Genomic DNA, 17,493 nt, shown 5'->3' with positions numbered 1-17,493 from the left:
ATTGATTTTTTTCCTGTAATATTATGAGCCTTCCCCCATCTCCCTACTAAATATGTTTTATTGCATCTTCGTTGCACATCTGATTTGTAATTCATCTCATACTCCCTCATTTACGTCATAGCTATCTGCTGAAGAATATCAGTCAACCAGCCTGGAAACATTCTTCCAATAGTAGAAATGGAATATGAAGGTAATTACTTTTCTTGTCCTCTGTAAGATATGTTACTTTTTAAAAGTTTCAGTTATTTAGCATTTGAACTAAAGATTTCAAATTATATCATAATAATTCAACAATACACACTGTGTTCACCCACAAGAGACATCTAGCTTTAATTACATAATAATCCAGTAATGAAAAATTTTATTATCTTGAAGAAAAATTAGAGGAAAAAAATGGACTAAAATGTAGCAAGTCGTAGATTTATGGAACTACCCAGTGTGTGGTGTGATTAGATGCATGACAAGCACAAACGTGAAAAAATTAAATTGGTCCCGCTGGAGAATTTGAACCTACAAAAATGTCACTAATGGATGTTATATTCCTAGCTAGGTATTCATGGTTTTACCACTTGTTCCCAAAGGCTTCTGTAGGCTTGTAACATTAAGTATTTATTACAGAAAAGAGATGTGTGCTCTTGAAGGACCCTCCTTCTACAAATGACTAGAAAAACCTCCAGAGTTTGGACATAATTATAGCTGTTTTTCTAAGAATTTCATCATTTGCCTCCATAAGTGAATGTCTGTCTACCTCATTTGCCTGAAAATTGTATTACATAAGCAAGATGGGTCATCTGGCTCCCTTGTTGGTCCTAGGGGATATGAGCACAGCCCACAAATCTACCAGCAGCTGACTGTCTGGTAAATGTTTACTTATAAATTAGTGTGGGTGATAATTTATTAAGGTAATAAGCGTAGATTACATTTAATGGCTTAGGCATTATGTGTTATGAACACAGTATTTTATGTTTAGTTGAAGCAAATGTATATGATTATGAATATGGTACCCAAATGCAACTCAGAAATTGTGAATTAGAAAGTTTAAACCAAGTTAAGCCACGTGTTACAGTGCATCAGCACTTAAATTAAGGGCTTCAGGAAGGTTTCACGATGGCAAAGCAATATGTCATTCACCTATACCCTGTATCAAGATTTGTTTATTTCTTAGATTCTCTTCTTCTTCCCTCATAAACTGACTCATTCTGTCACTGAAGAGCATGGTTTCTCTCGAGAAGCATCACGGCATTAAAACTTTGGCTTCTGGAGCTGAGGCGAGTAATCTGTCAGCAGGGACACCATGACAGCCTGGGATGACACACAGAGAAAGAGAAAGAAAGAAATGGGTAAACATTAGCAAGAGTCTGTTTAGGGACCTACGGAAGAGGATACAGGTTGCAGCTTTGAAGGCCTGTGGTTGAAATGTGTTTTCCCGAGGAAATGATAAGGGGACGGTTCTGAACTAATATTTATTTTTATTCGGATAAAGGGAGGTCAGGAGGGATCAGGATGACCCAAATACATACACAAACACCATGCTTATTTAGGCCTCATTCCAGGACTAGTGGGGGAGAGAGCTGAAGTGAGATTCCAAGGTGGTAGCCATGATTGGATTTTCTAGTCATAAGTAAAACCTAGGTATTGGCTGGTTTTAGAGAAATAGAATCCCTCCCATCCTTGTGTTTACACTGTGGTTTGGCTACTTGCAACCTAGAGAAGTTTAGAATAAATCAGATGTAGAGTAGTTAAGGTAAATAATTTAGGTTCATGAATAATGTCTTTCCGAATCTGGGTCCTCATGAAAGAGTATTTATAACCAAGAGTACAGCTTCCCATTAGGCTGCCAGCTACAAATGGGAATTTTCACCTTTACTCTTCCCAGCTTCCACAATAATGACAATAGTAATAAGATCAGAAACAGTGATGACAAATGTTGATTGAGTGCTTACTATGTACCAGACTAAGTGCCTTATCATGTGTTAGTCGGTTAAGAAGTATTTGCCAGGTACTGTGCTAGGTGCTACGGTGAGGTAGAGAGAACTGTTTGTGCATTATCTCTTGTAACGCAACAACCTTCTAAGGCAGCTTGTGTTATTATCACTTATAGATGAGAAACTCAATCCTGGAAACAACACAGAGTACAGCATTGGGTTTGGACCCAGGTTTCTCTGACTCCACTCTTAAGAGGTAGTTTTACTGCCTTTCAGGTACTTGCTCTTGCTTTTTGACCAAGCAAGAGCAGGTCTTGTCTTTCAAATGTGCCCATTGAAAGTATTCATTGAAGAGTTACCATGTGCTGGGCCCTGTGCTGACTGCTTTATGTGCATCGTACTATTTATTATCCATTCCTACTATGTGAGGTAGGAAGAGATATAAAATACAGATGAGGAAACTGAAGCATAGGTATTTTCCTGAGTGGTGGTAGTAAGGGGTGGATCTGGACTTGCCTGTTCTGGACCCTGACCACTATTTTCATATGAATAAACTGGGCTTAGAGGAGTTATGGTACTTTCCCAAGATCACACAGAGAGCCAGAATATTAACCTGATTTCCAAAGCCTATGTTCTAGAACCAACCAGTACTCTGTATTGCCTTCAGGCTACAAAAATGTATTGAGCACATATTTAGGGTATTTGTCAGGTACCCTTCTAAGTATAATGAAGGACATTACAGACAAGATCAATGCTCTTATGAAGGCGTTTTCATTATAGGGAGGGGACAGGCAAGAAACAAAAAAGAAAATATCAAGGAGTGATAAATGTCATTAGAAAATAAAAAAAACAGGATAAAGGAGGCTGGGGAACCATTTAAGAGAGGGTGGCCAGGGAAGATCTTGTTAAAGAATGATATTTAAGTTGAGATCTGAATGACAAAGAGAAAATAGAAAGGTCAAACACTGGGATAAGAACATGTTCCAGGAAAATATTTTAAGCTTTTTTATGGGTTCCTGGGATCACATCTCAGGTTTTGTTTTGTTTTGAATTGTCACTGCATATGTCAAATTTATTTTCAAATATTAAATCTTAGAAAGTCAGTTAGGAATGGAGTTGCCAGATTTAGTTAGACACATACATACATATATACATACATAAATAAATAGGCATTTCAGATAAACAATACTTTTTCTTAAACTATAAATATGTTCCAAATATTGCATGGGACACTTCTATACTAAACAATTATTTATTGTTTATTTGAAGCTCCAATTTAGCTGGGTATCCTGTATTTCATCTGGCACCCCTAACTTGGAGAGAAGAGACGATAAAATACTATGAACTACGTTCACAGTAGTGTTGTGTATCTAAGGGTCATCATGATAGCAGTGCTTTGAAGTGGCAGATTTTTTGCAGGATCCCTTTAGGTTACTTCAGCTCCACAGTAAAATTTGTAGGCAAAGGAAGAAACCCACCTGACTCTTCATGAGTCCTACAGCCTTAGTAATTATTGAAAAATACAGAATACAAAAGGTAGCTTTGTGGGAAGGAGAGGGTGCATGTCCGTGTGTGTGTGTGTGTGTGTGTGTGTGTGTGTGTGTGTGTTTTAAACAAAGAGATCAAAAGGCCTGTGCGCTGTGGAGAGAATGATGTGATTACTGGAGTGTTCTGAACAGCACTGCTGGAAATCACCCAGCATGAAGGCCTTAAAAAGCTACTGTGAGTGCTGAAAGAGTACACTTTTGCTTTAAAAATGTTATATGCTTTTAGAACAAGCCCTTCACCTTATTTAGTTGTTACATTAGTCATCATGGGCACCTCGAACTTGAGGATAGATTGTATCTTTCCTTCCTTCTTCTGTCCTGATTATAAATGAAATTGTGTTTGTGGGAATCATTCTCTAGACAGTAGTGCTATCCAATAGGACTTTCTGCCATGATGGAAATGTTCTGTGTCTGTGCTGTCCAATACAAATAGTGTAGCCACCAGCCATATGTGGCTTTTGAGCACTTGAAATGTGGTTAGTATGTCTGAGGAATTGAATCTTATATTTTATTATCTTTTAATTAGCTTAAGTCTAAATTTAGGGACTACCCTGGCAGTCCAGTGGTTAAGACTCCACGCTTCCACTGCAGGGGGCGCCGGTTCGATCCCTGGTCAGGGAACCAAGATCACACATGCTGCACGGCACAGCCAAAAAAAAAAAAAAAAAAAAAATTAAATAGCCACATGCGCCTAGTGGCTACTGTATTGGATAGGGCAATTCTAGAGGAAAACAAGTATTGTGCCTTTAGAACATCCCAGAAGACTCTATCACAGCAATGCTGAGCCTAAATGCCATTCTAAATAAGCTGTCTAAGAATAATTTCTTTGCCTATGAAATAGGAATATAGACTAGACAATCTCTAAGGTCTCATTCCTCTTGAAAATGCCATGCTTCTATGAATTGTACAGGCTATGTGGGGAATGCACAGTATTCTTTTTTTTTTCTCTCCAGTGCCTGCCAGAGGGCCTGGCACACAGTAGATGCTCAGTATATGATTGCTGAAATGAACTTAATTCAATGGGACTGCCAAATCATCTGGCTCAGAGACATAAAGAGGACAGTATGTGTGTCACCAACCCCCTTCCAGAATCCATGTCGGGTCTCACTAGTCAGTTATGCCACTGTTTCCTTCCAAGACCACAGGCAGGCTTCGAACCTTCTGAACATAGGACTCTAAGTAGCCTGTTAATGAGATTGAGGACCTAAGATTAAAAATCATTTGCCATCTATATGGCTTGATCTGCTTATTTTATATGTGAGGAAACTGGGACCCAGAGAAGTAACACTTATCCAAGATGACACAGCTGACAGTTGTGACATCAAAGACAGTTATAGAATTCAAGTCTCCTCACTCCCAGTCGAGTATTCGTTCTATTTTAGATTCTCTACTTTCATTTTAATATGACTATGCCTCTTGTTTTCTTTAAAATGTATTTTCCCATTAGGGAAAGGAAGATGGGAGATGGAGAGATGGTGGTAGGACTTAGATGGTGAAAAATGGGTGGGCATAAGATTTCACTGTGTGTATGTATAATATACACACTCTGGTAAACATTTCAATTATGTGAATGCATTAAGTACTTAATTTTTTAAGTAAATTCAATTGAAAGATATGCATAATAAGCTCTTTAAAATTCAGATGTGCAGAGACTCTTCATAAATGATATTTTAGAAAGCTTACTTTTAGTTTCCCCCTCTGAATTTCAACAAAGGACCTATTTTAACAGATTTGGGTTGAAAAAAAATTTATCTTTGTAACTTCAGTCAGCTTCTGATAAAGTATAGAGCCTGAGGCAAATTCTTTGCTATGTTTCTTCCTGAGGTATATGGTTGGAGAGCTCACATTTCCTTTTCCGTCATCTGGATCTTTGCTCCTCAAAATGTGGTCCACAGGACAGCAGCATCTGCATTACCTGGTTGCTTGTTAGAAATGCTGAATCTTGGGCCCCATCTCAGACCAAATCCAAATCTGCACTTTAACAAGATCCCTAGGTGATTCAAATGGACATTAAAGCTTCAGAGGCACTGGTCTAAATGACATGACAATTGCCATTTTGGCCAAAGTTAGTGTCCTGAGGTGGCAAGCTGGAAGGTACAGTAAAAAAAAAAAAAAAAAAAAAATCATCCCTCTTGTTAGATATGACAAATTTAGGCCTGATACACAACTTTTCATTGCAAAGGGAGTCATGATTGTCTTCCAGTCAGCTATAGCAGAGCTCAAATCTCTGCTGGTCACTGCATTAGATCAACAATGAAGATGATAATGGTGATGATAATTATAATAACAATATTTACAGTGCATTAGATAACATACTAAATGTTTTACATGCATTATTTAATGCTCACAATAACCCTATCTATATCCATTTACAGATTACATAAATAATTAGCAGATAGTCCTTTCCAGCTTGTTTTTATCAACTCCATATACTGAAAGCTATAAACTACATTTCCCAGACTCCCTTGTAGCTGGGGTGCAGGCATGCCACTCGCCTGCATCTTGCAGCCATAAGTGAACAACATGCAGTGGAAGCCATCTCTGGGAGATCGGATCTTCTGGTTCATATGCAGGTGGGGGAAACTATAATGGACTATGTGGCATTTAGTTTCCAGGGCATTAGGTACCAGGCTATGGGTGGCTGTGTCAGTGGTGTTTTGGTTACAAAAGAACCAGTGTTGCTGGGCAGTTTTCCTGCCTGTGTTGTTTCTGAATATGTGGTATACAAGAATGATTCGCTGCACCCTCTTTCCCCAGAGATTCTGGGAGATGCCTAATGTCTTTTAACAAATTCCTTTTTATTTCTCTACCTGAAGGGGACTCTATTGTTTGCCAATAAGACCCTGGCTGGTATAGTAATTGAGATCAGTTAAATCACTAAAAGCTAAAAGATGGTGGTACTAAATTATGGCACTGGAGTATTCCGTTTTCCAGAAAAGACAATGGTGTTTGGGATATTGTAAAGCAGAGATGTGAGGTTAATATTTCCTAGAATAGTGGTGATGAAGATGAAACTAGTGGCATTTTGTTAAAGGGACTAATAATTTTTAAGATTAGTCTTGCTGCAATTTTGGAAATGTTCTATACCTAAAAACAAACGTGTCTGTGGGGCTAAAGCCAATAGAGAACCAAAACAATTATCTAGGCAAGGAATGAAAGGAAGAAAGAGAGAAGAAAGGAAATAAGATTTCTCTGAATGCCCACTTTGTGCCAGGCACTGAATTAGGGGCTTCTATAAACATTAACAAGGGGATTTAAAAATTATTATATAAGAATTATACAACTTATCATGGTTGGCAGGCAATGGTGGCTGGTGCTCACACTGATCAAGAACAGTAAGAATTTTGACTAAAATAGATATATTTCGATGGGGGTCAGTTTTACGCCATTGAAAATACACTATAAATGCTTTAAGCAATAATAATCTATTATGAACTTTCTGAAAAAAAAGTAGATGCTATCTGAGCAAGTAATGTATGTGGGTAATCCCAGCTGCTTATTATTTACCAAAAGGCATGAATGACCAAGTAGGGGGCCACACAGAGAATTCCCTATCCTCCAGTCCCCATTTCTTGCTTACCATGATTGTCCACTTTCTGTTTTCGGCCTCTGGGAATACAAGTGATCGTGGAGAATAAAACACTTCATCGTCCACTTCTTCTGGCTTTCTGGGCAAGCAGTGTAAAAATGTCCAGTCAGAAGCAGCAACTTTAGCCGTCTAAAGAAGAGATGGGGTTAAGACTGTGTTTTGACTCTTATATGTGGCTATCACATTTGTCTTCTTCACAGTCAGAGTCTCTGACTCTGACCCGGGGTCAAAGGTCAATGCAAAGGGAGAGATAAAGGGGCAGAGTGAGGGTTTAAGCTCAAGGCACCCATCGGAAATGTATATGGTACTTTCAACTTATGGAACTTTCTAGTCATTTTTTTTTTAATTTGGGAGATCACCACTCCAAATTAAACCACTAACTCAGTTTTCTGGTACTCTGTCTAGTGAGATAATGGACACTTCAGTAAAGAACTCTACTAGGGTAATATGTGGCTGATAGCAAATTCACCGGTTATACCCCAGTGTATTTTAAAAGTTGCCTTTACATGATAGCGTTTTATTTTTAGCTTATCTCCAAATTATGGTCTTTAGCACTTGAAGCATACTTCATTACTAGTTAAAACAATTCTGAAAAAGAGCTCTGAGGGCTTCCCTGGTGGCGCAGTGGTTGAGAGTCCGCCTGCCGATGCAGGGGACATGGGTTCGTGCCCCGGTCCAGGAGGATCCCACATGCCACGGAGCGGCTGGGCCCGTGAGCCATGGCCGCTGAGCCTGGGGGTCCGGAGCCTGTGCTCCGCAACGGGAGAGGCCACAACAGTGAGAGGCCTGCGTACCACAAAAAAAAAAAAAAAAAAGAGCTCTGAGATAGGAGTGCATTAAACAGGATTATGGGCACTATGCACTAGGTGGTTCATTCTTCATGCAAACGTCCTAGTAATTTTAATTTTCTCTAACAGTTAATTCCTGAAAATTACATTTTCCCATCCATTTTCATCATTCACTTACAGATTCAAAACTACATTCCCTCATAAATTATTACCTCAAAATTACTGCCTTTGTGCTAAATTTTTTTTGTTTTTGTTAAAAAAACAATAGAAAATAGGCAAAGGATAATGTGATATAATATGAAAGAATATTATAGTTTATAGAAAAAATATGGAAATGGCCAATAAACATGAAAAGATGTTCAGCTTCATTAGTAATCAGAGAAATAAAAATTTTAAAAAGCATGAGATACAGATTTTTAAAAATTAAAAATGTAAATTGCAACTAAGAACGGAGAGAGTGTGGAGGGAGTATAAATTGTCAATCCTTTTTGGATGGGCAGTTTAGCAGCATTTCTCATATTTTCAAAAGTACATACCACTTCACCCAGAAATTCTTCTCCCTAGAAGGAGAATTCTATTCTCTAGTAATACCTGCACAAAGAAATATATATAAAATGATCTTCATTGCAGCATTGTTTGTAATTGGGATAATTGGAAATAGCCTAATATTTCAACAGGAAACATTTTAGGTAAAATATGTTCCACTCGTACTTTGGAATTCTATGCAGCCATTAAAAAGAATGAAAAATATCTGAATGAATGGACAAGAAAATCTAAGATTTGTTAGGTGGAAAAAATAAGTCACAATAATATGTCTAATCTACCATTTATGATAAATCATTAGGGGTGGAGGTGTGTGTTGTGTGTGGGTGTGGGTGTGTGTAGGACTATGTAAATACACAGAAAAGGTCTGCAAAGAGACACAAAGGGCAAAGAATTCTGATGCCTCCACCACTGTGAGAGGGAAAAGCTTGCTTCTCTCTTCTGCTTGGGTTTCAATTCCTTCATCCCAGACAAAAGTGTCTTTCCAAAGGACGGAGCTAATCTTCAGGAGGAGAGAAATCACTGGGGGATACAGTCAGCGAGTCCTTTATAGGGAATGAAGGGACAGTCTGTTCTCCCCAAAGTGAATGAGTGATTAGATGATTCTGGCCTTTATGAATGGAATTAATGAACCTTCAGAGAGGCATCAGTTTGTACCTTCATTGTAACCTGGTAACCCTGGAAAGCCTGGAGCCGCTTTTTCTTCTCCTCTTCTTGCCCCATACTTATCCAAGTGTCTGTAATTAATACATTGCCTCCACGAGCCGCTTCCAATGGATCGTTCATCAGTGACAGCTTGGTACCGTTCTGGCATACACGAGCAAGCCGGTTAAAGAACTTCACGGGACAGGGAAAGACAGTTACACCTTTACATATAAGGAGCGTACCTCCTTGGCATACTGCTCTGCCAACTTGGTTATGCTGGGATCAGGCTCATAACCCTGCAAGGGGAAGAATGAACCGTTATTTAGGTAGTTTTCTTATACATGCATTATTTTCCTTTCAGCAATATCCCTGCTCTCCTTCCTGTTTTTGCTCTAAGTTGTAGCTCAACCATGTTCAGTAGAATATGATGTTGACATCTAGAATTTCAAACCTTAATGGTGCTTTGGGGAATTTAAAAAGGTAATCAATTGCCCCATTTGTCTTTTATTATCTTTGACCTCTTTCGTCATAAAGACAAATGGGGTGTGGTGCTTTCCAGCTCTTGGTAGCACCTCTTCTTGTCCTCTAATAGTTTAAGAGGATTATATACATAATTCTACAACTTAATGCATTTTAGTTGCAGAGTCTCTCCACAAGCTGTTTTTTTTTAATGCTTTTTTTTTTTTTTTTTTTTTTTGTCTGAAATGCTTTTTCCCACCCACGCCACGTGGATAATGCTTTCGGGTCTCAGCTCAAATGTTTCCTCCTCAGAGAAACCTTCCCTCACCACGTGAGCTAAATACTCAGAGCCCACATGCACACATCTTACTCTTGTGCGCTCACCGGCCAGGGTTCTGTGTGCAGGGAGCTTGCTTCGAAATGGCCTTTACACAGCAAGTATACTGTTGAAATATATTCGTTTGGGTTGGTTTGGTGAGGGCAGGGTCGGGACTTGGGTGAGGCAAGTGCTCACTGTCAGTCGTGCAAACACAAATTTTGAACCCTAGGTACCTCGCTTGCTCAGTCTGGTCTGAACCCTAGGTGGGGGGCAACACTATGGGAACAGCTAAAGTCCCCCAAGCTATTCCAGACCCCGCAGATAACCCCTCTGCCTCCATCCTCACCCTCCAATCTGCTCTGTACACAGCAGAAAGAATTGTTTTCTCCGAAGCCTTCAATGTTTACTACTTGTTTCTTAAGTCGAAGCCGATTAAGAGTATCAAGGCTCCCCGCCGACATCTCCTGCTTCTGTCTCTTTTAATTTTGCTCAACATCTTGCTGCAGGAAAGCCAATCTCATTGTCATCCTTGTACACGTCTTGCCCTTTTCTGCCATCACAGCCTTTCACCCTTGCACATCTCCCCCTTTGTCCCCTTCTGGGCGTCTTCATTGGAACATGTCAGCTCCTCCTTTATCAAAACTCTAGGCCAGCCTCACCTCTGGACCCTCCATGTGGAAGGCTTGTCAGTCCAAACACCATAATTATTCTCATCATCCTCCATCCTTCTTGTTTTTCTGAATTCTTAGAATTTATTTTTGACTCGGTTTTATAAATTCTCAGTAGGACATTGCGATGGGTGCTGTGATGTGTCACCCACATCCCCCTTCATGAATAAAAGACTTACTGTCCCAGCTGCTGCGTGTGCACCGGAAGACAGCTTTCAGCTGTCAGCCCTCTTCGGGCACTGCCTCAGCTGCACAGAAGCCGACTCACCCAGGGTCACGTACCCTTCCAAGGCCACCTGCATCCAGTGACTGATTGACAAGAGGACATAAAAACCTGACTCCATCCTCCCAACTTGGGACAGCCCTAAATGGCCATCTCAGATCTAGAATTCTTCGTAAGGTCAGCTGAGGTTGCTCTTGGGCCTGCATCGCAGTTCGGTTTCTCCTGCCCACTCCTGCTTCCTTCCCCTCCCTTCTCAAGGGCACGCTGTCATAAACATCCTGCACATCCTGCATGCCAAACACTCAGAATCTGCTTCCCAGGAAACTCAACCCACAACAGGCATGTTCAGATTTATTCATTTGAAATTGTGTTTATTTGCAGATAATTATCTATAATAGTTCCTTTTCTCATTAAAAAATTCTTGAGGAAAGAAACTGTCAGATGACGATGATACCTGCAGACATTTTAGCAGCTTTATCATTCTCAAATAGCCATAAGTTCTGGAGCTTTGTTTACTGAGATTTGGGGAAGGTAATTAATTTAGTAAGGCTTGCTAATTTAGTAACTAATGTTGTGACCATTCATACTGGTAAACATAAATGCAGAGGCTTGGCTATTATATTACCCCATGTACCTCCTGCCCTGAAAATTTAGCTTTCCCTTTGGAAAGCAGGTTTTATACTCCCTAAGTATAATCATTCTTAGAGAAGGAATCAATAAGCACTTAGAGAACCAACAGAGAGGTTTGGAAATTAGAAAATCACCCAACCTTGCATGCGCTGGGCCATGACTGAGAATACAAAGAGGAATTCTTTACTCACAGCTCAGCTTTCAATACTAAATCACTCATTGGCTTTTACATAAATCTTAAAACCAGACGAAGAAGGTGATTAACAGACCCAGTTCAGTCTAAATATTCACTTAGAACAATGTTAAAATCATTACCATCAATAGTTTATGGAACAATTTTACAATCAAGGACAAAAAATTATGTTTTCTTGAACATGTAAGTTATTCTTGGTTGAAGAATGGGGAAATAGATTAACTGTGGCCTTGGGAACTTTTCAGTGCTTCTTAAGTTTACACTAAGTCTCCTAGCTTTATCTTTAAAGGAAATAGGTCTACTTATAAATTGATGGAACAACTTCTACACTTCAGACTTTCCAGAAGACTTTTAAAAACTGTTACTCCCACCAAAATTTAACCAGGTTTTAGTACTCTTTATCATTTAAATGAGTTTCTGCATAAGAACAATACTGAAATTACTCTGTAATATTGGGATTTTTTTCCTTTGATGTTAATAAAACATCTTTGACATGCAATAAAATGTTTAAATCATGTATTTCTCCAACAGAATAAAACCTTTCTAAAAACACCTTATAGCAGGGAACAACTATTGTTAATGTATGTTTTATCTGTAAAACCCAAACGCAGTAAGAGTTTGCATTAATATAGAGTCCTTCTTCAAGCTAGATTTGTAGTGAGAATGTGCTAACTCTTCCCGTAAAATGAAGAACTACCTTATTCACACGTCAGATCCGACCCTTTATTCCAGTTCATGCTGAATGAAAGAGGATTATCTGTTGTAAGGGTTAGCTCTCTGCATCCCCAAAGTTTACTATAATAAGGCGGCTTCCAATATATGCTGCTGTCTATGCCTGACATTTCTTCTATGGCAAGTATATTAGGTAGAATAGTGTCCTCCAAAAATTCCTTCCCCACCAGAACCTCAGAATGTGACCTTTTTAAGAAGTAGGGTTTTTGCAGATGTAATTAGTTAAAAGGAGGTCATACTGGATTAGGGTTGGCCTAAATTTAATATGACTGCTATCCTCATAAGAAGAGGAACATTTGGACAAGAAACTCGGACATAAAGGGAAGAAGATGGAGGCAGAGATTGGAGTGATGCCACCACAAGCCAAGGAATGCCTGGGGCGACCAGAAGTAGGAAGAGACAAGGACGGATCCTCCCCTAGAGGCTTTGGAGGGGGTGTGGCCTTGCCAGCACCTTGACTTTGGGCTTCTAGTCTCCAGAGCTGTGGGATAATACATTTCTGTTGTTTTAAGCCACCCAGTTTATAGGAATTTGTTATGGCAGTCCTGGGAAACTAAGGCAGCAGGTGCATTGACTCAAACTGGTTCAGCAAGAACACTAGGGAAAGCGTTTTGTTTTGTCTTATTTGTTTTATCTGGTTTTGGCAGGAGGCAGCAATGCTAGTGCTCTACCCAGATGCCCTCAGAGGATCCTGTTTTACATCTTTTGCCCCCTCTCCCCATTTCAGTGTGCTTTTAACACCTAACGGTCACAGCTCTTCTTCAGAAGATGGCCCTCTGGCCACCGACTGCTTTTCCTGCCAAACGTGCCAGGGGATTCACCACCCTACCTCCCACGCTGCCCTTGGCCAACGACTGGTTCCAAGGATAAAAGCCCATCTTCCTTGCCTTGGGTTGGGACAACTCTGGGGTATAACCTACACTCCAGAGCTCACTTGTTGGATCAGGCTGAAGCCCCCTTCTGTGGGACAGTGCCTGACATGGCACTTGGGTGACCAAATCACCCTAGCTTGCCTGGGACCCTCCCACTTTTAGCACTGATAGTCCCATGTCCCCAGAAAGCCCTGGGTCCCTCTTAAACTCAAGAAGCAGAAGCAAGGAGGAATTTTTAGGCCTCACATATTCACCTCTGAATGTCTTAGCTTATCAGAGTGAACCACAGCAGTGACTACTGAGATAACAGCAAACACATGCTCAGTCAGAAACACTGGTGGACAGTTTTGCGAATCATCATCCCTTAATGAGAAGATCAGTTCTATCTTTTACTTAGTTTCTGAAATGGCTTCTATTTAGGGGAGCTTTCCCTTCAAAAGACTCCTGATAGGAAATTGTAACTAATGAGAAACATAATGGTGAAAAGAATTCAGTAGAAAGGGGGTATGTAAAAGGTTCGGTGGAGATCCTTCAGGACTGATTTGTGTATGAGTCTCTTGTAGAATTCGTTTTTATCCTCTAAAAGGCCTACTTATTTTGTGTGAGGCTGGGAGTATCTTTTTTTAAAAAATTTTACTGAAGTATAGTTGATTTACAATGTTGTGTTATTTCAGCTGTACAGCCAAGTGACTCAGTTATACATATATATTGATACATTCTTTTTCATATTCTTTTCCCTTATAGTTTATCACAGGATATTGAATATAGTTCCCTGTGCTATACAGTAGGACCTTGTTGTTTATCCATCCTATATATAATAGTTTGCATCTGTTAATCCCAAACTCGAGGCTGGGAGTATCTTAACATAGGGCTTCTCCTAGGGGGATCTGCACTTTTTTATTTTGCTGTATTTATTTACGGACTTAATACGTAGGTAGAACATTTACATGTTAAGAAATTCAAACCACATAAAAGGATATACTGTGGAAATGAAGTCTCCCTCCTACCTCTATCCTTGAATCTCCCAGTTTCACTTCTCACAGACAACAATTATTACCAGTTTCTCGTGTATCAAAAGGGTTACTTTAGACCTATAAAAGAAGTCGCGCTTCCCATACATCCTGTGAGAGATTAATAGCAGGGTAGGAAGTAAGTGGGGGTAGCTTCACAGCCAGGACTCAGATTTAAAAGGCTGAAGGGCCCCTGGATTTGAGTTTTGAAACACTAAGCTGGTGTACATGCCATTGCTGTGTCCTTCACATTAGAGTGAATTTTTTTTTTTTTTTTTTTTTTTTTTTTTTTTTTTTTTTTTTACCAAATCGTAGTACTCATAAAATGACAGCATCTTCCCCATGCCTTTTGGGATTTCTACGCTGTCTGGATTTCATTACTTTCTTCAGCCTTTATGGTAGCAATGCACAAGAATGCCAGTCATCATAATGGCTGGTTTCAGGGTACTCAAAGGGATAATTCAGACATGCTTTTAACACAGACAGGGTGAAAGGCATCAGGCAAGACTATCTCTTTTTGTAGAGATGGGAAATTGGAAACTCAAGAGGCCGGGTAGCTATAATAGTAGGGCTAGTAACATAACCTAAATTTTGTGGCCTCACCTGTCCTCTCCTTGAATGGAAGAGAGGTTTGTTTTTCACTAGGTAATTGCATCTGGGAATGATTTCAAAGGGGGTTAGTTTCAAGGCAGAAAGTTTCCCTACCTTTGGAGTAGCCACCTGAAGGTGCATCCTGAATTTCGCTGCACTCATCATGATGGAGTGCAGGATGTTATTCCCATCCCCAATCCAGCTGAGGGTAAGGCCTTTCAGAGAGCCGTAGTGTTCCTGAAAGGCAAGGGATGGAGGAGATTACGTCGGGGAGAAAATCCACTTATGTGAAACAATTATTAGGGTTACAATAAAGGAAACAGTCTACATCTCAATTTTAAATGGTTTCTTGGAAAGAATAAGCTACTAATTTTTTTTTTGCATTATACAGAGCAATTCAATAACATGAAGGTACAATCACAAAAAAATAGCAATATGTCCTAATATCTTAAGCCAAGACATCATATGAACTCATATGGAGACTCATTTTCATATATTTCAAATCTCAATCTTTGTTGTATTTATTCTTTCATTCAACAAATTGAGAACCATCAATGTCCAGGCACTGTCCTTGGCCCTGGAGATATAACAATGAACAAGGGAGACAAAAATCACTGCCCTTATGAATCTTACACTTGTTGGTATAAGAAAGCGGAAATACAACGCACCTAGAACAGTGTAGCATGGTAGTTGAGTAAGTTCCCGTTTATATAAAGTTTAAAAACCATTAATACATTTGGTTGTTTATAGATATTGACATGTACAGTTAAAGTATAAAAACATGCTTGGAAATTATAAATACAAACACCAGGATAAAAATTTCTTTGCGGGGTTGGAGGAAATGGGATCAGGAAGAGTTACACAGTGGACTTCAACTCTTATCTGTAACATTTTATTTTAAAACAACAAAAAATTCTAAAGTAAGATTTGGCAAAACTGTATAATGGGCACATGGATATTTGTTTTACTTTCCTTGAAGTGTCTGTAGGTTTCGTATATTTTATACGTTTATATATTTATAAAGATAAGATTTTAAAAAGAGAAAGGCTAACTAATTTGAAGATCACAGAACTACTGGGTGGCTAAGCTTGGATGTAAATCCAGGTTCCTCTGATTTAGATTCCACGCCCTTAATAAGCTGCTATTTATTCATTCAGCTCCTACTTTGAGAATTTCCTTTATGAAGGCATTGCACCAGGTCCTGCAGGGGACAATATGATGAATAGAACATTTCACTATCCCTGATGAATGTATAATCTAGTAATGATAAAGCCCCAAGGGGAAGCATTAAATTATCTGGCGTATATGTAAAGCCACAACTACAAACAGCCACTTGGTATCTAACATCGTGTCATCCTCTCTGCATTAATCTTACCTTCATCATCAAAGAGTTTCATTTTGAGTTTAACCTCACATGTACATGTGTGTAGCTTATTCAACTGAGGAGGAAGATAGACCTACCTATCCAGTTTGCCCTGTCTCCCCAGAATAGTCCATAGACGCAGAAACCATGGTTGTTAGGATTCCCAGTGGCAAGACTGTGTAGATTGGCTGCGGCAAACCCAATGGGATGAATCTTTCAAAGTTATTCAAGTTTTTAATTTGAAGGGACATGGCTAAATTTGAGCCTCAATTCTATAAATTCTGCATGCTCTTAACTCCAGTCTTAAGCAATTTATTAAAATGATAGAAAATGGCCTCCTCAGAAAGTCATTTAGTAATTGACCATTTTGAATGTTCAAAGCACACTCCACCAGTCTTCACTGCCAAGTCACAGAGCCTGATATATATATGGATTACATAACGATTTTTCTATTCTCTGTGCTCCAGCATTCCCTGTTCATCCACTGTGTTAAATATGGCACCACAAAAGCAAAGGTTTGAGAACAGAAGTATCTATAATCTGTTTTTAGCAATGCCCTGTCTTCCTTGGATATCTAGTTGTACACATATGCTATAATTCTTTGGCAAGATATTATTTGAAAACAAAACACCAGTACCACAATTTAAATGCTTCCGTTTAGAGCTAGTTAGGAATTACTGATTTTGCTCTTGTGTGAGGCAAAGAAATAAGCCAACCTGGAGAGTGAGGTAATCAGCCAGGATCTGGATAGGATGGTACAAATCTGACAGCCCATTGATGATTGGGATGGATGCTTCTTTAGCCAGGATGTCCAGATCTGATTGTTTATACACTCGTGCCAACACTGCATCTGTCATGCTAGACAACACACTGTGACAAACCAAGAAAAAATCATCTAAGTTGATTATGCTTAATAATTCCTTCTAAAAATAGGCTCTTAGACAGTAATAAGAAATGCTAATACATTAGAATTTTTACTGTTACAACTACCTATCAACATGACGGATTTAAAAGCTAATAATAAACATGTAATCATTCCAGAAGCCAGATGTTGTTCCACTGACGTCTTAGCCAATGACCGCTGATTTTACTATTTTTTATGGAGATAAGAAACCAATTGTGAGCCTAACAGTTGTGATAATGAATTATAATTTATATGTGGCAGTTGGTAAAGTTAAAAGAGACAAGACCAAGAACAAGATATACAGAGAAAAATTAATGAACTGGATTGCGGCATTTTGTGAGGGGGACATCATCCCACAAATATACACTTTCGGACTTCCCTGGTGGCACAGTGGTTGAGAGTCCGCCTGCCGATGCAGGGGATACGGGGTCGTGCCCCGGTCCGGGAGGATCCCACATGCCGCGGAGCGGCTGGGCCCGTGGGCCATGGCCG

At 39.4% G+C, this 17,493-nt stretch overlaps 1 protein-coding gene across 1 annotated transcript in view; it reads right to left on the bottom strand.

Annotated features, from left to right (window-relative positions):
• Positions 1–233: 233 nt before the first annotated feature.
• Positions 234–17,493, bottom strand: part of OTC (ornithine transcarbamylase) — a 58,825-nt gene continuing 41,565 nt past the window's right edge. Inside the window, exons 5-10 of the mRNA XM_007127758.3 lie at positions 16,814–16,967; positions 14,849–14,971; positions 9,280–9,333; positions 9,050–9,199; positions 7,053–7,190; positions 234–1,302 (exon numbers count right to left, since the gene is read on the bottom strand). Coding sequence (XP_007127820.1) covers positions 1,243–1,302; positions 7,053–7,190; positions 9,050–9,199; positions 9,280–9,333; positions 14,849–14,971; positions 16,814–16,967 — 679 coding nt within the window. The 3' untranslated portion in view covers positions 234–1,242. The remainder of the gene's footprint in view (positions 1,303–7,052; positions 7,191–9,049; positions 9,200–9,279; positions 9,334–14,848; positions 14,972–16,813; positions 16,968–17,493) is intronic.

The sequence above is a fragment of the Physeter macrocephalus genome, chromosome 21, assembly GCF_002837175.3.
Source record: "Physeter macrocephalus isolate SW-GA chromosome 21, ASM283717v5, whole genome shotgun sequence".
Taxonomy (NCBI): Eukaryota; Metazoa; Chordata; class Mammalia; order Artiodactyla; family Physeteridae; genus Physeter; species Physeter macrocephalus.
The sequence above is the reverse complement of the archived record's forward strand: the minus strand, read 5'-3'. Positions and strand labels throughout refer to the sequence as shown.